Source organism: Apus apus, chromosome Z (genome assembly GCF_020740795.1).
Source record: "Apus apus isolate bApuApu2 chromosome Z, bApuApu2.pri.cur, whole genome shotgun sequence".
Taxonomy (NCBI): domain Eukaryota; kingdom Metazoa; phylum Chordata; class Aves; order Apodiformes; family Apodidae; genus Apus; species Apus apus.
In genome coordinates, this window is record NC_067312.1 from 65,136,380 (window position 1) to 65,159,248 (window position 22,869).

The 22,869-nt window shown below is 43.8% G+C and overlaps 3 protein-coding genes across 6 annotated transcripts in view; 1 reads left to right on the plus strand and 2 right to left on the minus strand.

The window, feature by feature from the left end:
* Positions 1-3,917: 3,917 nt before the first annotated feature.
* On the minus strand, positions 3,918-9,476 carry SMN1 (survival of motor neuron 1, telomeric). Its single transcript, XM_051643348.1, has 9 exons — positions 9,419-9,476; positions 9,205-9,276; positions 8,990-9,115; positions 8,514-8,687; positions 7,961-8,104; positions 6,885-6,956; positions 6,249-6,359; positions 5,262-5,347; positions 3,918-4,543 (listed from the first exon to the last, which is right to left on the minus strand). The coding sequence occupies exons 1-8, from the start codon at positions 9,455-9,457 to the stop codon at positions 5,291-5,293; spliced, it is 795 nt and encodes a 264-aa protein (XP_051499308.1). The 5' UTR covers positions 9,458-9,476; the 3' UTR covers positions 3,918-4,543; positions 5,262-5,290.
* Positions 9,477-10,182: 706 nt separating this feature from the next.
* LOC127395793 (small EDRK-rich factor 1-like) lies at positions 10,183-16,333 on the minus strand. Its single transcript, XM_051643181.1, has 3 exons — positions 16,231-16,333; positions 11,140-11,248; positions 10,183-10,683 (listed from the first exon to the last, which is right to left on the minus strand). Exons 1-3 carry the CDS (start codon positions 16,235-16,237, stop codon positions 10,611-10,613), a joined length of 189 nt encoding a protein of 62 aa, XP_051499141.1. The 5' UTR covers positions 16,238-16,333; the 3' UTR covers positions 10,183-10,610.
* A 148-nt stretch (positions 16,334-16,481) lies between these two features.
* The window catches only part of BDP1 (B double prime 1, subunit of RNA polymerase III transcription initiation factor IIIB), a 55,091-nt gene continuing 48,703 nt past the window's right edge, over positions 16,482-22,869 (plus strand). For 3 of the 4 annotated variants that reach the window (XM_051643169.1, XM_051643171.1, XM_051643170.1), the window contains exons 1-3: positions 16,482-16,709; positions 20,437-20,989; positions 21,619-21,722. In XM_051643169.1, the coding sequence (XP_051499129.1) occupies positions 16,546-16,709; positions 20,437-20,989; positions 21,619-21,722 (821 nt within the window). In that variant the 5' untranslated portion in view covers positions 16,482-16,545. The remainder of the gene's footprint in view (positions 16,710-20,436; positions 20,990-21,618; positions 21,723-22,869) is intronic. The other variant, XM_051643172.1, reaches the window with a different exon arrangement.

Sequence of the window (22,869 nt, forward strand, 5' to 3'; positions counted from 1 at the left end):
ACAAAATTTTCACTGAAGTAAGGACTGAGTTAGGATTTATGGATTGTCTGTATATAGGGCCATCAAATAATAGCAGAGAATCTGTCAGATACTGCTTGCTTTTGTGATCTGTGAATATAAACCCATCCCTTAGAGGGTGAAAGTCACTCCTCCGTTGATGAGGCACAAACGCAACCTGAAATATTTTGGGAGAGTATGGTGTGATTGTTTTTAATTCATGTTTTGCTAAATTGTAAATGTGTATCAGCTCTGTACTACATATTTTATGTACATGCTTTTAGATACAAAAGAAAGTTTGGGATAACCTTCCCCAATCTTGGGCTTCTGCTGCTTCTTTTTTTCAAATACTATGGCCATTTCAAGGGAGTGGTTTGGTTGATACATGTGTGTGGATTTCTGAGGGAAAAGTTCATACACATCAAGTTCGCACTGAGTTCCTGCACAATATTGCTGATGTGCAAGCACAGAGCTGGTAACTCAAAAGTAAAACTGTGATTGCAGTATTGCCCAGACACTTTCTTTAGCAGCCTTCTGCTAACCTAAAAGTGGCTATTACCACTGCCCAGAAATGCCAGAGTTACTTGAGGTATATGTATCAGAGGCATTTTGTAATTTTAAAAGGCACTAAAAGCACATTTTAGATTGCTGAAAGCATGAACTGTTGTTTTAAACCTCATACTACTGAAATGATGGAACGATAAGAGTCACAGTTGCCAGTTTGTTAAAGATGTTTGTTCATTGTGTGTATTCACCCACCAATGTGCATCCCATTTTTCCGAAAGTGGCTGGGGAAGTTTCTGGAAGGAAGCCCAGGCTATAGCATAAGTATCTTGTCTGGAATTCTTAGAGAAACAGCTCTCTGGTTCTGTCTCTTACTGAGCTGCAGGAAGAGCCATTGAACACTTCTGGGGTTCATTGTACTTTTGTTGAACACGCAAATAATAAAATGGTACTGCTTCATTTGAGATAACAGATTACTGTGCTTGGGTTTTATTGTTTGTTTGGATTTTTTTGCAATACATATTCTGCGCATCTGTAGAATTACGTTTATTTAAAAGTACCTTTACATTATTTCAGGTGTTTGGTAATAACCAGAGTACAGCCCACAGACATTTTTTTTGGGACATATTATCTGATCTGTGGATAAACTGTACCATGGGCACAGACAACGTGCTAAGCTATCCAGAACTGATGCTCTGCTTCAGAACTTAGAAATCCTGGCAGAGCAAGAGCTTTAGAGAGCATGGTGCAGAGACTCAACAGCTCTGCAGAAAGCTAATGTGGGTCCGGAAAGGATATTTAGGTAAAGTTTAACACTGCATTGTCTGCATGGTGCCAGTGGTATCAGTTTTCCCTCTTATCTAGAAAATCTCAGGTTCTTATTACTTCAGTTTAATGGACAGCTGACTGTATTTTTTTAATCTGAACAGGAATCGTCTTCTCTCTGCAGCATATAATTTAGGTGTTCTTCTTAACCTGGAGGAGCTTGTCCTTCCTGCAGGGAAGGGAATAAAGTCTGCAGCCAAACAGATTGTTCAGCACTGTCTACACTTTCTGCACCTCAAATGCTTGTAATTTACCCTCTCTGGATGATGCCAGCCTGTTAGAAATAAGTGAGTTTAAAGGAGAGAACTTCACACATGAAGTAACATTTCTGAGTAGAGAAGATACTGCTTTAGGATAAATCAATCTTCTGCTTGTATCCATTGCAACAACAACTTGTAATTTTTAATGGGTTTAATTTCTTCCTATTTGTTCTATACACAGCCCAAAGTATTTCTTACTCATCAAAGTGTATCAAGACTGCTTATATACTAGAATTTGCTGAAACCTCTTTTGAAATGCCTCCTTAGTTCTCCTTTTCTTCTACAAAGCAATGTAAAATAGAAGAAAAGTAATCAGTGAGAAACAAACAAACAAACAAACTTTAAAATAGAGCTACGTAACTCCATTGCTAGTTTTATTAGCTTATATGCCCAGGCTGTTAAAACTGTGTGTTGGGAAAACATTTACTACTTACTTAGTAGAGTCTTACACTAAAAATGCAAGTCTACACCCATTTCATATATGGGCTGGGAACAATGTCTTCTTTTGTAAGCAAATGCTAAGTTTGTCACATCATCTTCCTTTATTTTCTAGCATATATAGGGTTATGATGACAAAGACTCCCATCTTGTAAGTAGCCTGACCAGAAGGAAGGACTGAAGAGCATATGTGATGGTAAACACACAGGGAAGAGATTGTGAAACTCAGTATCTTGTGCCTGTGCAAATCTGATCAGGTGTCTGACCTCAAGTGGCTGCAGAAGCTGGCATTGTGTTTATTTGCTTTCCTCTGTATGAGTGGGATTTCAACACTTGTGAGCACACTGGTATCTTATGCCACTAGGCATTAATGTGCCTGCTAAACTATCCTGTTTTATCAGTCTCCTCAGAGTTGTTAAAATGCATAGATGTTCAAAGGTCTACTTTTTGCAACACAGTAACAACAGCTTTATTTTTAATGCTCAATAACTCAGCATTTTTGCTGAGTATTAAATAAACTCTATTTTTGTTCATGTTTCATATGGGTTTGGGTGTTTCATCCTTACTGCTGTTTGTTTTTGCAGCAAAGGTTGCAAATTGTGGAGGTTTCCAGAAGCCTGAAAAGCTCTCCTGTTAGTAAATCACCATGTTACAGAAACTGGTTGAAGAAACCACACACGAGATCAAAGCCAGTCCATCAAGTGACAGCTGTTGTCCAGCATATTTCTCAACTGCCTGGTCTTGTGACAATACTAAGAATGAGTTGGCTCCTTGGACCTTAAAATGTTTGGTATCATGAAGGAGCAGCATCCCCAGTCTAGGAGTTCAAAATTATCTTGACAGTGGGTCTTGCCACTTTAACCAGCTTTCAAGACTAGAGAAGTTTCAGTGTTTGGGTTTGGGTCTGTTTGGTTGGTGTGTTGTTTTATTTTTTCCTTTCTTCTTGTATTATAAACCTGCACTGCAAATAAAGATATATTGTAAAATTTTTACCAGAATAAAACATGCCAGTCTCTTCTCAGCAGAATTAGGTTAATGTAAAAGGATCAAGGATTACGAGACAGGAATAACGTAACTCTTAAAAACCTGACTTACTCTGCAACTACAGTTACAGACTGTACTCAGGTGACACCTTCCAAAGAAAAATGTACAATTTCACTTAAAGCCCATTTAAAATAAATTATTTCTACCCAGTTGCTTTGCTTGTAATGAAATCACAATTATATTAATCACGAAATAAAAATCCTAAAACCCTGTATGGGCAGGACTGCACTAAAAGTAACACTGGATGCTAGACTTTTACTAGTGCACTGATAAAGGCCACTTTTGTTAATGAGGTGCCAGGTACTAACAAGCACTGGATGCACTGATGGAGGCAGATGGTGGTTGTGCATCTGTAGCAATGAAGAGCTGCAGAACAGCTGATTCAGAACCCTGGTGTAACTGGAAGCAATCTTAGTTTAATTCAGCTAGACAATTCAGAAAAAGCCTTCAGAGTGGCTTAGGAAGTTTGGATTATTGTACTTTTTTTGATCAATTATTTGTGGGAAAACTGTATTTTCTGACACTCAACTGCAGTAGGAAGAGCAAAGTTCAGGCATGTATAGTTGGCTAGTTTCCCTGAAAAATCAAACCATTGGTATGAACTAAGTTACTGTCTAAGTTTTGTGGCTGCAGCCTGTATTCCACGAGTTACAACTGTAAGAGCTGAAATCTAAGTCCATAGTTCCCATTACCTTTTCAGAGTCTGCTTTTTCTCACTTGGTTTTAGTATTGGTACTCCAGAAAAAGGCCACACAGCGAAACTTCTGGCTGTATTTGAGCCATTCAACCACCAGATATTTGCAGAAGCTAGAAATAAAAACTACCTCAAAACAATCCACAGGCCTAAAGTCAGTTTGCAAAGTAGAACTTTATTAATAAGCATTTGAAACAAAAAAAATGAGGCTTTCTGAATCCAGCTGTCATGCTCAGGACTCTAATCAATCGGACCCGTGATATCTCAATAGGATGCCACACCATCCAGGTTTTCCAGGCCGTTGCCACCAGTGGCCACTGCAACATACACTGATGCCTTAGGTGCCTCCAAAGGGACTGTATTTGAATTGTACTGTTAATATGTTGTATATTTTACTGTACAGTGATTGCTGGTTCTGGTCGCATCATTCAGATAAAGTCTGAGGAACACAAGAGGTGTTCAAATGAGAGAGACGTGAAATTGCTACGTGGGGTTAACAGACTTAAATCTATAAAGTGGTAAAATGACCTAAAGCTGTTTCAGGGAGTAAAAAACACTTTGTTGCTGCAGGGCTTTCTAAATACATTTGACTAGAGGTCTTCAAAAAATAGCTGGTTTCAATGCACATACAATTAGGCAAGTTAATTGTTTGCTGCTACCAGGGGCAGCTCAACATTAAGAAAATACTAAGATTAATTGTCTTGACAAAATTCTGATCTTCACCATCAACCATCAGTGTGTAAGTGACACGGATCTCTCAGTGGGAAAGACTTGCACCTGGCTTTAAAAAAGAAGCAGAAATTAATATACAAGAGCTTTTTGGTTTTAAACAAACAAAAATTACTCAACCACACAGGAATTACATGCTGTCACAGAAAATCAGAAAAATAAGTTCCCAAGATAAAAAGTTTTGTTCTAAAAGGAACAGGACAACATACTTGAGAATTCTAAACAAAGGGTTTAAAATAAAAGGACGGGCACAGAAGTAAAGAGAACTGGGATTGCTCAGCAACACAAAACTGAAATGTTGATCTTGTCCTGAAAACAAAAGTTTAGCTACACATCCTGCCACCCTGTCTGTATAATAGTTGCCCCTGAAGATGTGTACACAGATGCAAAAGCTGCATTTCACTTAACAACCTATTATTATTTTCAAAATAGCCCATAAACAAATGTGCTCGCCCTTAATAATTCAAGTGAGCTGCACTGTTAATCCTGGTGTAGGGAGATGCTGTAGTCAAACCTTTCAACAGAGCAAGAAAATACTTCTCTTCATTCCAGCCAAGAAAATACTATTCCATGGCTGTTAAGGAAAGAAGGGATTAAAACTGGCAGAAGTGGTCTTTGTAGAGAGCCATGAGAGCAGATGGAAGTCCCGAAGCTCACAGTTTTTGCACAGAACTCAAAACCTGTTGAGAACCTGTGAAGTGAACTGTGGTTTCAAACACATTTGTCAAGCAACACTGTATCATCATTTAGCACGAAACTATGATACTTACAAACCGTCAAAACAATGACAGATACAAAATTATTTTGCATGTGTTTCTCTCTCCAGTGCTGCTTCCATTCGTCTTTGTTTTAAACCCTGTAGGAGACAATTTAGTGAAATTTTGTTTTTACTAACGTGGAAATAAAAGCTCTAAGTCACAGAACAAAAGCATTTTTTTGACAATTTCTTTTTTAGTCCTTTACAGATCAAGAATGGCTTTTAACTCTTTTAAGAAATGAGAACAGGCAGTTTAAACAGAACAAAAGCCAAACTAGAGGTCTTCTTTATAATCAGTGGTGCTACAGACTCATTTCAAATACGTGTTTCTTCTTCAAGCAAAGTAAATTAGAGCAAACCAAAACTATATATAATCTGAAGCAGGAAATTCCAAAAATAAGTCTTTTGAAGATACCCTAATGGCACCAAGCCTCCCCTTTCCAACTTCCCCAATGCAGAAGGTTCATTCTGTAGTTATTTCTCTTTCTTCAAAAGTGTGCCAAAGGAAAACAGAAATCAATGCCAAAGACTTTTCACAACTATGATTACAGCTCCTGCTGGACCTTCACTATCACCTGAAACAATTACACTGAATAGTCTGCAAAAATGCAAGAAGTCTGATCCTAAGTGTTATACTACTGCTCACTCTCAAAACATAGAAGACTTCTGAATAAACAACATATTCAGCTTCACTCCACCTCTTTACAAAGATAGAACTGATTGTTTCAGCATGGCTACAAAACACTGGCTGCAAAAGCACCTAATGGGACTCCTCCAGTGGAACAAAGAACCAACACTGACTATACATATACACTGGCTTATGCAACTCCTGCTCACGGACAAGAACAACACTATAATCTAAAACACCCTTAAATTTAGTGACGATAAATGAAAACGAGATCTGAAAAGCAGCCCTCCCCATCTAACTTCTTGCTGAAAACAGCAGTAGCAGCACAAAAGCAAGATTAGAAAGACATTTCAAAGCAGAAGTGGCACGTACCAGGTAATACCCAGTGTGGTAACCACTCAGGTACCAGGCTATCAACATGCTCCCCAGTGCTTCGTCGTCCTCCGGAGAGTCTGGTCTCATAGGTGGTGGAGGAGGAATCAACTGAGGAATCACAAAGGAAACATCTGTGTTTCAGTGGGGTATATGCCAGGTTAGATAGCAACCAATTCTAAAAGATCAAAATACAAAACTGAAAAATAGGAACATATCCTCAATGCTTTCTCTGAAAAGGAGCCAAGTAAGATGGTATTTTCTGAAAACACCATTTCCAAACTTTGGAAGAAACCAGAATCCTGCAGCTTGACTGCACATAGAGAGTTTTATTTGAGGAAAGTATTTATCTGCATCAGTGAATTGCTGTTAATCAAATATAAAGTAGTTTCTTCAAACCATTTTCTCTTGATGTTCTTACAAATAGCTCCATGAGACAAAAATGACTACAGATCAGACCCTGTGCATTAGATTCTTGTAATATTTATAACCTAATGTGTTATCAAATACCCAGAATATGCAGACTCTACCACAGAATGTGTTCTAAAAACAGAGGCAATGAGGACATTTAGATAGAAATGTGAGATCACCAATACTCATCTCTGACACTTCCTTCCTCATCCTCCCAACACCTACCGGTGGTCCTGCTGGGAAGGGTGGGGGCCAGCAAGATGAGAACATTGGAGGTGCCCTGAATTTTGGTCCAGGCTACATTGACAAAGTTGAAAAGTGCAAATTAGAAAGAAGTTTCAGGCATTAGATTTTATTTAAGACAATTACTTTAAGCCATTCAAAGAAACTGAACTAAAGGCAACACACCCCAGCCACTGAAGAAAACTGCAGTAACAACACACAGTAGCTGTTTCTCAGGAGCCTTCCATGACTGGGGAAGTTAATCTTTCACAAGTGTCACTGAGATAAACAGTGCTGAAACAGGGTTCTAGTTACTGCAAGCAATTTAAAAGTTGTTTTCTTTCTAAACAGAAGTTGCACTCTTGCATGAAGAAACTTATACTGTGCACAGGCAAACAGATAATTTCTCTGCTCCTGTGCAGCTGGAGGCACATGCTGCCTACATTCCATTATGCTTGTGAAATGTCTTTACAATGAGCTTACATATAAATCTGTTGATAAAAAAAAAGGTAAAACCTTACACAGACGTCTTGTAGAAACAGTAGTATTTAGAAAACATAATGCTGCATTCAGCTGCACTGTTATTTAGACACCTTCACAACAGGAAAACTGAGGAGTGTCCTAGTACCCCAGCTCACATCATTCAACAGAGAAGGTAGAGCTGAGAGCTCCTGTGACAGCTGGACATCAGTGCCAAGACACCCTCAATGCCCTCTGTAGTGATACCTATCAGTTGACTAGAAAAAGTGCAGTCTGAAACATCTCCAGGGCTTCCATGAAAAGCACTACCACCATCCATGGAGCAGCATCCTGCTTCTAAATCACAGGGCAACTGCAAAGGTCGTTAGCTAGGGAGAGGGGCTTTCCTCACTAGGCAGCAGCTCTGCAGAGGGGCTCTGCTGTTGCCAGGTTACTGTGAAATGGCCATCAATAGGCTGGAACATGCATAGTTGTTTATCCATTCTCCAAATGCTGCTATTTGTTTTCTAGACAATGACAAACATCCTCCTGTCGTTTCAGAATGCAGACATCAGGCTTAAGAAGGGCATATCAATTATTTCAGATAAGACTGAGCTTACCCTTTCTAGGCCTGGGGCTGCTGGTGGTGTGTGAAAAGGTAGGTTTTGAGGGGAGAATCTTGCTTTTGTGCAGTTGTTTTTGTTGCGAGGTGACTGGAAAGATTTTTCACTTTCATCCGTTGAATATGGAGTCTCATTTTCATTCTGGAGGACCAAGACATTTTTTTGTGAGATACACTGAGCAGAACAGCAAGCAATTCTAGTGTCAAAAAACTTGGAAAGCCCCATCTGCCTCCTTCCCTCTCTCTAGCCCTCCCAGTCCTACTCAAGAAGGATCTTATAACCTCACCTGCTCACCGTTTTAGCTATGTTATCTTTCACTCCTGAACTTCTTGTTGTCCCCTCCCTTTACTCCTTGCTGAATTCAAGAAGGAAGGGGGCACTTTCATTCCCTCCACCAGCTCGTGTCCATTCCCAATGGCACAAAGTATTGATTCTCAGTCTGAACACCACAGTGGTACCAGAAAGAACGAGAAAGTTGACTCTCCCACTTTCCTTTTCAGAAGAATGAGAAAGTGTTCCTCCCAGCCCCAGAAGGCCCCATCCCATTTACTGTTTCATTGCTGGCTGGAGGAAGGAGATCAGCCAGGTTCTGCTCCTCCTGGTTCCCGTATCCTGTGTAAGTAACAACACATGTGCCTCTCTTCTGATTGATGGAGGCAATAGTTGCTAGGTATGTGTTACCATCCTCAGACCAGACAGCATTACAGCTGTCACCAACTTTCCACTGCAACAGAAAGAAGAGGCAAGTCAGCACCTGCACCAATGATCAGGGAAAAAGCTGCTTCTGAACCATGTTTTCTGTCCCAACCACGAGAAAGATGACTCCCACCCAAAACGTTTTTCCTTGGTATTTAATGAAATCGATGAATGAAACCTGTAAGCAAGGTTTGTAAGGCTGCCATCCCCCCATCCCAAGGCACTGAAAAAGCTACTTCTGAGCAGCAGGCAGCACAACAGGCAAGCACAACAACAGGCAGCACAACAACAGGCAGCACGACCCCCACCAGCATTCACAGGCGACCCAACCTGTTTCAAAAGCACTGTACTGCTCTTTTTCCTATTTCTGTTCTTTTTATTGTTTTTCCTTTTCATCCCCAGGTGTTGCTCCTGCTTGTCTGCAGGCTCCGAGCACTCTCCATTCTTCAGAGCGTTCTGCGGGAAAAAGACAGGAGGGAAACGATCCCGGCCGGCCCAGCAGCCTCAGCCCCGGCTCCCGCCAGGCCCGGGCCTGCCCCCCTTACCTTGAAGGAGGCCACCGCCTTGTCGTACGCCTTGATGAGGGCCGTGTCGTCCCACACGTCCGAGTCGTCGCTCTGCGAAGGCCACACGGGGTTTGGCCGCCGCTCCCAGCCCCGCTGCCCGCCCCGGCCCCCGGCCCCGCTCACCTGCCCCCCCCGCTCACCTGCCCGGCCCCGCTCACCTGCCCGGCCCAGCCCCCGCCCCGGCCCCGCTCACCTGCCCGGCCCCGCGCTGGAACAGCAGCCGCTCCGCCATGGCGGGCCCCTCCTGCGCGCGCGCCGCCGCGTCACTTCCGGCGCGACGCTTCCCCGCGGGGGGACGGGGCCCCCGCGTGGCTCCGGGAGCCCCGGGCCGGGAGCCCCGCGCTCATCCCGGCGGCCGCGCCCGCTCCCGGCAGGGCCCGCAGCGCCCCGAAGCCCGCCTGGCGAGCCGGAGGGCAGGAACCGGGCCCGGGCAGCTCGGAGGGAGAACAAACCGGCGCACAGACGCCGCCGGCCGCGCCTCCAGCCCCCGCCGGGGCCGCGAGCAGCGAACGCGCCAGAGCCACGGGAAGCCGGGCAGGAGGTCCGAGCCAGTCTCACCCCCCCCGGCGCCCAAGCTGGTCGGTAAAGCAGCCGCCGCGTTTCCTCGTGCCTTTGTTTGTTTTTTCCTTGAGGCTGGCTTAAGAAGCAATTGTAAGTCATGCTAGTGATGCAGCAATTTTGGGATCTGCTTAAACCTGCAATTCATTAACTTCATGCCTGCAGCTTCTTCAATAGTATCAGTAGTAGATCAGTCACTTAGAACAGTCCACAACTCAGCAGGCATCTCCTTCTACACCACAGACTTGCCTCTGCATTTTACATGGCATACAATAAGCATTCCTTACATCATCCCCTTTATTTATACTTACTATACTTACCTCCTTATATGGCATTTCCCCACCATTCTCTCTATTCCTGGTAACTTCTTAGAAATCAACTGATCATCAAACATAGCCATTGCAGATTAGACCATAGTGCATGCAATATTTTATTGTAAAAATAATTTAAGATGAGATTTACAGTTGAGACCTCTGCCAGGTGAAGCACATTTTACAATGTGTTCCATTCTAAATGAAGGTGTACTTCAAGAAGTAAGACAAAATCTGGTCTAACTGTAGATTCAGAAATTGTTCATGGAACCTTCAGGTGCAACAACAAATGCAGCAAAAGCTGCAGAAAAGCTATTGCTTGGTACAACTGGTACAATTATTCATGTGCATGCAGAAGTGTGTAGTCAGTTTTGAAACAGCACTCCAGACAACTAAGACTATGCTAACCAGAAAATACTCTAATGCTAGTTGAACAACTAGATGTTTCATCCATTCATGGCCAGACAGCTTTCTGAATGATCTTCCAGGCCCTCCTGCTTCAATGGTGCACTCAGCTCATTTTGCTCCTGTCTGCAGAGACTTCCTCTCATTCGCTGCTTTTTGTTTTTGCTGCATAATTTCAGAGTCTCTGTGAAGAAAAAAAGCTGTATTTCAGATACTGGTTCACTGTTTTTCTAAGTCTCCTCCAGCTTATTTTTGTCCTTTAGCAACCCCCACTTCAAGAAGAGAAAAAGACTAGTATAGAACTTCTCAGCCATAAGCACTCTGCTTCTACTACCCTGTTATTTTTTTCAGTACAGTGCCCCATGAGGTGGACAAGTTACTTGATCAGCAGACCTCATAAGATTCTTTTAGATTTAAAAGGACACAATGGATCAAGAAAGTATTACACAATCTTTTCCTGCTTCCACCAGATAAAAAGCTGCTCAAAAGAAGTAAAAGCCTTCCAGGTCTTAAAAAAAAAAACAACTGTTCAACAAGGAGATACAATATACATTGTTTCACCTAAGACACTAGATCCTTTCTGACCCATTTTCCTCTCCTATTTTGCCCAGTCATCTCACTGAGTTATGTTAGATCTTACCTCTGTTTTCTCTGAGAAGCAGACAAGCTATCCTCTTTCCTTTTTCCTTTGTGGTTCTCCTGAGTCTTCTTCAGGTTCTTTTGGCGGGCAAGTTCACGCTGGTTCCCACCTGAAAAGATAATACATAGTTTATACAGTTAGTACCACTTTTTACACAATTTCTCTGTGTAGAAGTGTGATACAAAGGTAGGAAGGTTTGGCTCCATCTGTAGAGCTGGTATGGCAGCATCTGTAAGTGGCAGAACCTGCCACCCAGCCTCCCCTTAAGTGCACAGTGGGAGGCCATGAAAGGCTGTCAGTTATCACATTTATATTTTGACAGGCCATGACCAAGAGATCATCAGAATCTCTTCCAGCATTCCTTCCAGAAACACAGTGCAGTTTTGCACTGAAGACTGATGGCAGACCATCTCACCAGCAGCCTGGGCAAAATGGTAACAGTGATTACCCACAGAGGAGCCATCCTCTCTATCTCAAACAGATTCCAGCATCCAATATAGAGTACAAATTAATTTTAGTCTGAAAGGACACCATTAAAATGATGGCAGCTTCGGCGAGTTTATGAACTTCCCTAAAATTCTTCCCAAGGCCTTTTAAGAAAACAGCAAATGGCTGTAAGTCTTTGGAATCCAGAGGCATCATCCACCTGCCTTCAGTCTACAGTGCTGACATATAAAACCACTGACAGATTCCATCACATCCCGTGGTCAAACACCATGAACTTCTGAAGTCTTGCTCGTACTTAGCAATAGTTAGGGCACTTTTATTTGTAGAAGCCACTTGGAAGATGACCAGTATAGTTAATACTATGGAAACTTTGGTGTTACTTTTTACTGGATAAAGTCCTCAAACTACTTACCACAAGATTCATAATGTATTATTGGGCACTCATACCCCAGAAGCTCATCGAGCACAATGAAATGTTAAAGTTGCCTTACTCTGGGAACCATCAAAGCACAAGAACACACAGAACCCAGATTTAGCTAATTTCTGCTCTAAGGCAGCTGGCATGTATGCAGTATGAGACTGGGGCAGCTATGGAACTTCAGCCCAATTTTGTTTACCTACCATATACTTCAGAGTCCCCTGCAAAAGTGGGGCTGACAAAGCTGAGGTTAATACACAACCAAAACTCCATCTCCTTATCAAGACACCATTTTCAGAATAAAATTACTTTCCACTTCTCCAGAACAGGTGCCTGCACATGTCTCTGCACAGGGTGGACAGCCCTGTTCTGTTCACATGCAACAGGATTTTCATGCTACTGAAGGAATTAGCAAACAAGCATTCAAGAAGGTTCCTTCGATGTACTATTATGGGCTTCTGTTCTTAATTTTCCATGCAGGCTTTTTAGATGTAATTGTAAACCAACATCCGTAGTTTTCATTCTTCCTCATTTTATGAGTTTTTCTATGCAGGTGATCCCTTAACTCAGCAGCAAGGACACAGTTACTGTTGTTCCACCTATTTTGCTTGTGATGGACTGTTAGACCATTCAGTAAACTACAGTCATGTACTATTAAGGATGTGGCCTCAAAAGTTTGTTGTTTCTTGTTTTGTTTTGTTTTAAATCAGGCACGGCACTTAAGCATGGCCTTATCAAGTACTTCAGCTCACTTTCAACAAAAGTGAGAAGAGTAATATTATACAAAGACACTAAACAACATCACCATTACCAGTGCAGAGGACACCCCTTCCAGGCACAGCCAGCTTTCTCCAGGTCTACCAACCCCCTAAACTGCTGGCAAGTTAGACATGCTACCTTTTTGATTCGATAACTTTCCTGAAAGCATGACATCAAAATTAGCACAAGAAAACTGCTGGTCAGAGCAGATGCAGTTCTCCACCTAAATGCTAAGGGACTCCTTATGGCAGTTCTTGTCTGCTCTGACCTGCCAAAGCTTGTTCACTTGCTTGGTATCTCTTCTTGCCCTGCTTCTTTTAGACTAGAAGTGCTCCAGATAGGCTAGGCACAGTCACTTTAGCTGTTGAACAAACACAGTCACATCTTTTGAACTTCAAAAATGAAATCTCCACCTCCCCATAATTGCTTTTGTGCCTCTTTTCAGTCTCTCTCCAGTCTTAAGTCCACCTATGCCATCTTTCAATCTCAAAGACAGAGATCTCTCAAATTTTAATGTGTCTGTAACTTCAGGTATATGGAAGCAGTTTAGGACCTGCTGATATGATCCACAGCTTTGTACTCATGCCATTTTTGAGCTGATATAGGTATCTGGCATGTCAACAAGTAGAAAAAAGGAGCCCTGCAAAAGCTGCATTCTTCACACCAGCACATGTACCATCTGGCCAGAGACCCAGAGGCCCAAACAAGAACAGCCTGTTACAACTATTGCTGCTTCCTGAGAGCTGCTCCTGCCTTCAACTGTGACAGGACATCAAGCACAACCTTCTGAAAGGGCTAAGAGAACTCCATCTTCCTCACTAGCATTCAGTGAGATTCTGTCCCCAGAGTCCACGTAGAAGAAGGGCCATTGTTTGTTCAGGAACTGAAGTAAGCAGTCTATCTCTAGCAGTACTGGCGTTGATTAGAACTTGATGACTCATGAGCAGATGATACATTCCAGGCTATAAGTGGTTCTTGAGTGCTCAGGAGGCATGAGTGTCATATGAACAAATTAGCAGCAAGGAAACAGCTCTTTCGTGGTTCTTGAAGAAATGAAATACCTTCTTTTATCATGAAGAAAAAGAGGCAAAAAGTCCAAACACACAGTTACAGTCAGAACTCATACACCCTAACCATATGCACTCATTCCTTTCCAAGCAAACATTGTGCAGGGTGTCTGCAGTTATTCCACAGACATGGTGAGAGTGTAAACTTCAGAATCAAACTGCATGGCCTCAGTTAAAAGCCTGGCTGCCACTTCTGCACCAGAAAGCAGAGCAGGTAAAAAAGCAATACAGTATGCACACCAGGCATACAGAGCAAGCAACTATTTGAAAATAAACTTACTTTTACCATCCCTGCTTCCAGGTAAATGTTGCCTAGGACTGTTTGGGCCCAGTACTTCACCTGGGATGCTGAATGAATATCCCTAGGATACCCAAGGGAGCAGATGCTGTTCTCCACATTCTGTAACATCAGCCTGTATCTCCCAGGAGGTGTGGTCCATTCCTCACAGAAGACATTTCAGCTTCCCCTGTTGTGAAATTCAAGCATGAACTGCCATATGACGGCAGTTCACCCTTTCTGCCTACACCTACCCTTGTGCAGGTATAACACGAGAGAAGCTGAGCATTCAAACACTGTTCACACACATATTTGCAGTAGGCAACTGCAGCAAGCTGTGGGCCCCTTTCCTGCCACACACACACACACACACACACAGTCTTGGGTGCTTCCACCTCCCTCAGGCTCATCCCTAGGTGGCCTGGACCAGAACTTCAAGCATTGAATCTTACAAACAAAAATGTAAATTATTCAGATCGTACAGCAGAAAAGCAGCTTGAGCTGGGTGCCTCCAGACAGGGACCCAGGAGAAAGATTTCAGTGAGCAATCCATGCACCTTTTTGGTCCAATGGTGGTTTCTGGTTTGGGGTCCTCTAATACCCATTGGATTCCTTCTCTGCCTCCAGACAGGCTGTTCTTACCCTGTTGAGCTGGAAGTTGTAGCCTCCTTATCTTCTGTTTTTTTTCACTTCTTGAGCACCTGCTCGAAGGCAGAGCCTGGGAAACTGAAATGTCCTAGACTTAGGGTAAACACTACTTAGCAAAAACTAAACCATCAGCATGTTTTCAACATTATTCTCATGCTAAACCCAAAACACAGTACTGTATCAGCTGTCAGGAAGAAAACTAACTCTATCCCAACCAAACTGCACATGTTAAAGTGCAGTATTTCTTAACAGCTTAAGCTTCCCTCTCCTTGTCTGCCTCTCCAGGTCAGATGACTTAGTTCAACCTGTTCCTGCTCTCCCACTTCCAAAATCCAGTTGTTCTTGAAGAGAAGGATAAGCAAAAGTCTTTTGAATAGTGCTGGAACAAACAGTAATAATCTCTGCTGTAAGGAGATCAAATAAAATGGCAGTAAGGATTGGCTAGTAAGGTCATCAACCCTGGAGATCTTTCTGAGCAGCAAAGATCTAATCACATGTTAGAATTTAAAAGCAGAAGTGCCTGCATCCATGTCCCCAAAATAGAATGCAAAACTGAACAAAGCAGTGTGATGTAAGCTCAAAGCAGCAATGGAACACAAGTGACAGAAAGATCACTAGTAAACCACAACTTCTACGCCTCTACTATTTCAGATACTGTATTAAACTATGTCATCCTAAAATTAAATGCTATAATTCTGCTACTCTCAGGTGTGGGAAACTGTGCCTCTGTTTACCTCAAGCTATGTTTACTTTAGTCCCATGCAGAACAAGGGCAAAAAAACATCAACAAAAAACACACACCTGTCTCTCACACTCAAAGTCTGATCTGTGAATAAACTGTTTATGATCCATCTACATTTCCAGGTACGTATTTTCAAGTGTGAATGTAAAAGGGCCTCCTCAATTAAATAGAGGCTGGTTCTGTGTTGTCAAGTATCACACGCAGAAGCCAGACCAGCAACTCCTGCAGCGAGATGAGCCGGAGTATTCTAGGCTTGGTTCACAGATCTCCGCCATTTCAGAGCTGACACAGCAACGTTACTTTTGAATTAGGTGATGACGAGCAAGTCCTGCTGCCCTTTCAACGTCAGGCCTTAGCAACCCCGGCATCAGCAGCGCAGTACAAAGCGTTGGGCAGCCATAAACAAGCCCTTTAGCCCAGGCTGGACGGTGGCCAGGCCCGCACTGAGGGCTCCTGTTGTTCAGCACAACATCGCCTCTCTTCCTCCTTCCCGTCCCATCCCGGCTACGCCCCAGGACGGGGCCAGGAAGGTTCTGCTCCAAGCGCAGGGCGGCGGGACCTGGGCAGCCCCAGCCCCGCCAGCCCCTCTGAGCCCACAAGACCCGGCGGCGGCTGCAGCGCGGCCGGCATCCCCCAGCCCCGGCGCCGCCACCGGGCTGCCCTCGGGCCGCGCTTCCCCCACGGGCCGCCATCCGCTCCCCGACAGGCCCCCGAGCAGCCCCCCGGCACTCACGGGTCATGGCGAGACGCTCGGGCCGCGCAGCACCGCCACCGCCGCTGCAAGGGCCGCCGACACCCCCGCCCCGCTCCGCCCGCCGCGGCTGCCAGAACCTTCTGCCCGCCCGTCGGCCGCTGCCGGCCCTTATCAAGCCTCGTTGGCCTGACGTCACTGCTGCGCGCGGGGAGCGGGCCCCGCCCCGCCCCTTCCTGCCGCCGCGCGCCGATGAGGCGGCGGGGCGGGGCGCGTGACATGCGGTGAGGCCGGCGGGGCCGCGGCGGGACCGGCCCTGGCACCGGCCCTGGCACCGGGCCTGGCACCGGCGCTGCGATGTTCCGCCGGGCCCGCCTCAACGTGCGGCCCAACGTGAGGCCCGCGGGCAGGGGCGCCGGGGGCACGGCCGAGCCGCTGCCTCAGGCCTCGGGCTCCCCGGCGGCCGCCGGAGCTGACGCGGCGGCGGGAGTGGCTGCCGAGCCCCCGCGGCAGGCGGAGAGGTGGGTCCTGCTGCGGCCCCGCGGGCGGGGGGCAGGGGTTTGGGGCTTGGGGCCGCCGCCCTTGGCAGGGCCCCGGGGAGGTGGCGGCGGCGGGCGCTCCGGGAACGCGTGTTGTCAGGGCTTGTCACCTCCTGGCGCGGGCGGGGTTCGGGCTGGAAGGCTTCCCGAGGGGGGAGCTGCTCCGCCCTGGGGTGCCCGGCGGCGGCCCTGGGTGTGCTCGGACGGCGGCTCTTGGGTGTCTGGCGCGTTTTTGCAACCTAAGCAAAACCTGCTCGTCTTTACTGCGGTTGCACTGCGGGTGCTTGGGATAATACACGAGTTAGGACTGCAAAGGAGGGGCCTGTTGTGGTCTGGGACTCAGTGTCCCTGGTTTTTGTGATTCTCTGGTGATGCAGCAGCAGGGAGCTCCAGTTTGCTGTGCATAGAAAGGATTTCACTCTGTAACTGCGTGACTTTGATTTTACTGTCTTGCAGTGCTTCCTCTTTTGTATTCACTTCTTCGTGCATTGGCGAGTGAAAACTGTCTGGTTTGTTCGTTTTGACTCTTTAAGTCCTTTTTATTGCAATGGAAATGCCTAATATGGTTGGTCCTAGGACCGGTCCTTCGGGACCTCTGCTGTGTGTTAACCCAGGCTGCTGCTGTAAGCCACACAGCTGCTTGCTTGCTTCCTTCTTTCCCTGCTGGGATGGGCAGAGAATTGGAAGAGCAAAAGTGCAAAAGCTCACAAGGTGAGGTACAGACAGTTTAGTAGTTAAAGCAATCTACAGGAAAGCAGGGCTTCATGCACATGGTGATTACTTGGGAAAGCAAACTCCATGACTCTGAATGTCCTCCATTCTTCCTTCCTTCCTTCTGGTTTTATTGCTTAGCTTGACATCATATGGTCTGGAATATCCCTTTGGAGTTTGGATAGGCTGCCCTGGCTGTATCCACTCCCAGCTTCTTGTGCACCCCAAGCCTCACCACTGGGGAGGCAGTGTCAGAAGCAGTATCTAAAACGCAGGTGTGCTCTGCACTCCCAGAGTTGCAAATCTGAAGCGTAACACCATGTGAGGTACTGTGAAGGAAATGAACTCTATCCTAGCACAAGTAGTACAGACCATTTCTTCAAGACATTTTCCCCATCTGATAATTGCTTCTCAGAACAACCTCTCACTTCTTTTTTACCTATTTTGTTTCACATCTTGCATCAGTACATCTGTTCTTTTAGTTGAAACTTGTCCTTGAAGACATAATACAAGATCTTCTGACAGTCTTCTGCTTCCTCTGACTAGAAATTGAGGTATCAGACTAGTTGGCATGGCATATAGTAGTAAACCCATGCTGCCTTTTTGTTTATAAAATGTGTGTTCCAGAGATCAGATTACTGGATCTTTTGTTATCCAATACCATTTTCATAAATGAAGATGTATTTGAAATTTGAATAAATTTCAGTTATGTGGTACTGTGGCTGTTTCAGCAAATTTGTTAAAGATTTTTGTTCATAGTTCAGTGGGTGGGTCAGTGAAATCTAATGAGTTTCAAAACTAGACACCACTGCTGCTCTGAAAGGCAGAATATTCTTGGGATCTATTCACATGGCTCTTGCCATATAACAGGCTTATTAAGTATTTTCCTTAATAAATGTGGAAAATAACCTGGTGTACAAATCCACAAAACCACATCCTGCTGTTTTAAAGAAAAATTAGAGCAGTTATAAGAAATCTAAGACTGTTTGTGATGGAAAATGTTCCTGTTGAATGTAGCATACATACATCTTCAGTTTGCTGATGCAGTGAAACCTGAGGCACGTGGCTAGCAGGGACCTTTTTTGGAGAAATGCAGGTTTGGAAAACTATGCACTTGAGACACAGGGACACTGGAGTGCTGTGGTGGGTTCCATAGCTCAGCTCGAGTGAGAAGTTAGTATTCAACAAAAAAAGTGCTGGGAGACTCTCAGGGGAACTTTTAGTCCTGGAAGCAAGTAGAAAAGGCACAGGTGAGAGCTGCATCATTTTTTCCCCCATTTGGTCACCCTGAATTCCACTGAAGAGCTGGTTTTTAAAGTGTTTTGTTGCTTTTGAAGGCATATAGCAACGAAATGAGAGAGCAGGCCTAGAGGTTTATTTCAGTGTAAGCCATATTAGCTTCTTGGCAAGGTGTCTCTATAGATGATGCATTTTAAAGATTGGCACCTTGGCTGTCTCTGAAAGGTTCAGGAAGAGTGGATTTGAGGGAAGTCAGACAATTTGTCTTCCTGACTGCAGTAATTGGTGACATACAGCACGATGTGTTTGTTGTGTGGTCTCCAAGAAAAGTAAAGGCAAATATGAAAAGTTATTATGTATTTATTCTTCCAGTCTAGGGCATTCCTTCATATCTGCTCAAACCTGTAACTGTAGTGTCAGTAACTTTCCTTTTTTTCTGTTTCTTAAATGCTGAGTGGGTTATGTTGATTATCAGGGAAGTGGAAATTCTCAGAGCAAAAGATTATTTTTTTAAAATACAGTTTCTGCTAAATTGTGTTTCACTGTTCAGAAATCTGGTGGGGCATTCTGATTAAAAACTCCACAAAACACAGGAGATAGGGAGGAGGTGAGCAAAGAATTACTTTCCACTGTCTCTTGCTGTATACAAAAAAGAGTGTGTTGAATGAACTTGCAAGGATCTCATATAAACACACATACAGGCACCAGGTAGTAAGGCTGGTGAACTCCTTGCTGAGGGATGTTCAGTGTACTGAAAATGTGTATGGACCCACAGTGTGGGATAAATTGATGCAGAAAAGTCTGCCATGGCTGTTAAATGTGAAAACATCACCTGTGGCACTTGCCTGAGTCACAGAAGCTGGAGAAGATTTGGAAAAGTTTCACTGTGCGTTTACACTTTTCTTACATTCCTTCCAAGGTATTTGTTCTGACTGTTTCTGACGATGGCCAACTGAAAGATGGGTGTGGTTGTCCTTAGGTACAGAAACAAGGCATAGTTCCAATGTAAAATTAAAAAACCTCTTGATGACTCAGTTGTAATTCTGCTGCAGTCTTGCTGTGAATGACAGCCAAGGAGCCAAACACTGGTGGAGTCTGCAAAGTTAGAAGGTTGTAAGCATTTTACTTGCACTTTAAAAATTATTTCTGTGTATGGGATCAAAACATAGTTAAATAGAAAGCTTTCCAGGGAACCTAAAAGTTGTTGCTTGTAAAAGGCAATTTCTGGTTTGTTAAGTGTGAGCAGTAGAATAAGAGCAGCTGGCTTCACTGCTGGAGGGTCTTTTTTAATTCATAGTTTACTTATCTTCTCCTTCCGAACATATGAAAGAATGTTCAGATTGATTTATTGTAATAAAAATATTCAAACTACTTGTTCCATATAGCCTTATTAAAATGTTTTTAGTATGTCACCTATTGTGTTATGATGTTTGATATTTTCAGCTAAAAGTAGAGAGCCTTCCAAAGAAAGAGGGGTGGGGGAAGGAACATGTGAACTTAGCATTATTGGTCACATAGCTTGTAACAGTAAAATTAGTTAATAGTAATTTATATTAGAATATAATGTACCAGTTCTTATAGCTGGTTGTCTTAAAAGGAAGTACCACCTACAGGTTGGTCCTAGTGTGGCTTCTTGCATATAACTGTATTTTTCTATAGCACTGGGATTATATTGAGTGGTGCATAAACATATCTTGAAAGCATGAGTTACAAATTTGTCACTGTAAAGTATTTCAGAATACTCTTTTACGTTTTCCAGCGATGACAAGGCTAATAGCTCAAATGATGCTGGAGAAGCTAGTAAGCCTGCAGAGATGCCTACGCAGAGAAGAAAACGGATCTCCACCATGCCAAATCTTCTTAAACCCAGAGCTGGACCTTCATCTACTCAGTGTCCTGCATCAAAACTGCAGAGGCGAGCATCGCAGGCTCCCAATGAAAGTGCTTCACCTCAGAAGGATTCCTCTCCATCAGAAGAGAGTAATGTTGAAAGTTCTTTGAAGTCTCCCATGCTGCCAGAAAAGAAAACACCTGTGCCACAAGTGCCACAGTTTTCCCCACTTAAAAAGTTGGTGAACAAAGAGCAAACTGTAGGTGTAGCTGCTCAAAGAAATGACGATACCTTGCAGAAGAGTGTACCCTCACCACTCAAGGAGAGACCGACACAGGAAGGATCAGGAATACAGGAGGAAAAACCACCTATGAAACCTGCGCCCGTGAAAGAGAAACGAGTGTGTTCTGACCGTGAAAGGATCCTCAAAGCTCGGAAGTTAAGAGAAATGCTTAAAGAAGAGCTGAAAAAAGAGCGGATGGTAGGCCTGGGTTGAGCAGTGCTGATCTGGGAAGGGCAAAGACAAGTGATTCACCCAACATTTGTTACTGCTTTGCAGTGGTGTTTTCTGATTGTCATAAGCCACCTCCTTCTAGTAGTCTGTGATATGTCATAACTCTGTATGGGCTTAGCCTGTTTGTAAGCAGTAGTAACATTGTGTTACCTCATAATACAGATTTAATGAGAAATCGTATATTTTTTCATTTGATTAGACCCACAATCCTTTTTCACAGGAGAACTGCTGTTACAGTCAACATTTCAAGTTCAGAAAGTTTCATATTTGGTAATACAATGGAGAGCTCTGCTGTAAGAAGCTTTTCAACTTGATTGTTGACTTAGTTTTGTGATTTTTTTTTAATATCTTTTCACTTGTGCCAAGGATTGAATTTCTCTGAGAGGGTAAATCACTTGAGGATTTGTGGAGTTCTTCCTGAGAAAGGAGTTCTTGTAAGATAAAATTATATCAGTTACTGGGGGCAGGGAAGGGAAACAACAAACCTCCCTGAGTGGGGTACTTCATAAACAAGGAAAAATATTCATTTGTGAAATGTAAATTACTTTTGGGTTGAATTTAAGTTGTTGGGTTTTTTTCTTTTTATGTGGAAACAGTTGAAACACAGGCCTCCAATAATTGAAGGACGTTCTCCACCAGATCGCTCTAAAATGACCATGAGGGACTTGATACACTATCTACCAGAAAACAATCCTATGAAGTGAGTATTGCTCTCTTTCTCTCTCCTTAGACTAAATTATTTTTCTACCAATTTAATAATTGTGAAAAGGAGACTTCTTAAATCTGGAGTATTAGCCTAGATGCACTATTGTCACATTGGTAACAAAAGCTTCTAGGCATTTTCACATCTACTCAGTCTTCATACAGAAATTAGAATGGAGATTATTGTACTCGTTGAAATATAAAGCATGAACCTGTCCCCAGTGTTGATTTATCTCTGTACTAATACAGAATAATACTTTTTTAGCTATGGCTTCCTGGCAAATTTAGTGCATGACAAGCAGCTAAGCATTTCTTCTTCCTGGGTGTTAAAATGTAAACCACACCACCAGACCCAGGAGGTCTCTCCATTGCAGCTGGATGGGTGTAGCTGCTACTGTGATTGTCCCCCTGTACTCAGCACTGGTGAGGCCACACCTGGAGTATTGTGTCCAGTTTTGGGCACCTCAATTCAAGAGAGATCTCGAGGTGCTGGAGCAAGTACAGAGTAGGGCAATGAAGCTGATGAAGGTCCTAGAGAATAAATCTTGTGAAGAACACGTGAAGGAGCTGGGAATGTTTAGTTTGAGGAAGGGAAGGCTGAGGGGAGACCTCATCAGGCTATACAACTACCTGAAAGGTCACTGTAGAGGGGTTGGTGCTGGTCTCTTCTCACAGGTAATTAGCAACAGAACAAGAGGGAATGGCTTCAAGCTGCAACAGGGTGGGTTTAGACTGGACATTAGGAAAAAAAATGTTCACAGAAAGAGTGGTTAAACACTGGAATAGGCTGCCCAGGGAGGAGGTTGAGTCACCATCCCTGGATGTGTTTAAGAGTTGTTTGGATTTGGTGTTGGGGGATCTGGTTTAGGGGTGAACTTTGTAGAGTAGGGATGATGGTTGGACTTGGTGACCCCAAGGGTCTTTTCCAACCTGAATAGTTCTATGATTCTATGTTCCCTTTACAGGTTTTGGCAGTAGCAAGGCTGAGAGATCATCCCAGAGGTGTACATACGTAGGAAGCACTAATGCAGCTGGCTACACAGACTGCCAGAGACAGAGCAGGGCTTTTCTCCTGCAAATAACAAAACCTATCACATAAACATAGGTACAGCTATCCAAGTCCTGTTCTTCTCAGAAACAGATGA

Coding starts and splice junctions, on each gene's coding strand:
- SMN1 (XM_051643348.1), bottom strand. CDS start 9,457: ATGGCGGAGCGGCTGCTGTTCCAGCGCGGGGCCGGGCAG. Junction 9,277..9,418: donor TCCAGCGCGGGGCCGGGCAG/GTGAGCGGGGCC, acceptor TGGCCTTCGCAG/AGCGACGACTCGGACGTGTG. Junction 5,348..6,248: donor ACCACACTGGGTATTACCTG/GTACGTGCCACT, acceptor TGTCTCCTACAG/GGTTTAAAACAAAGACGAAT.
- LOC127395793 (XM_051643181.1), bottom strand. Junction 10,684..11,139: donor GCTTCTCAGAGAAAACAGAG/GTAAGATCTAAC, acceptor TTTTCTTCACAG/AGACTCTGAAATTATGCAGC.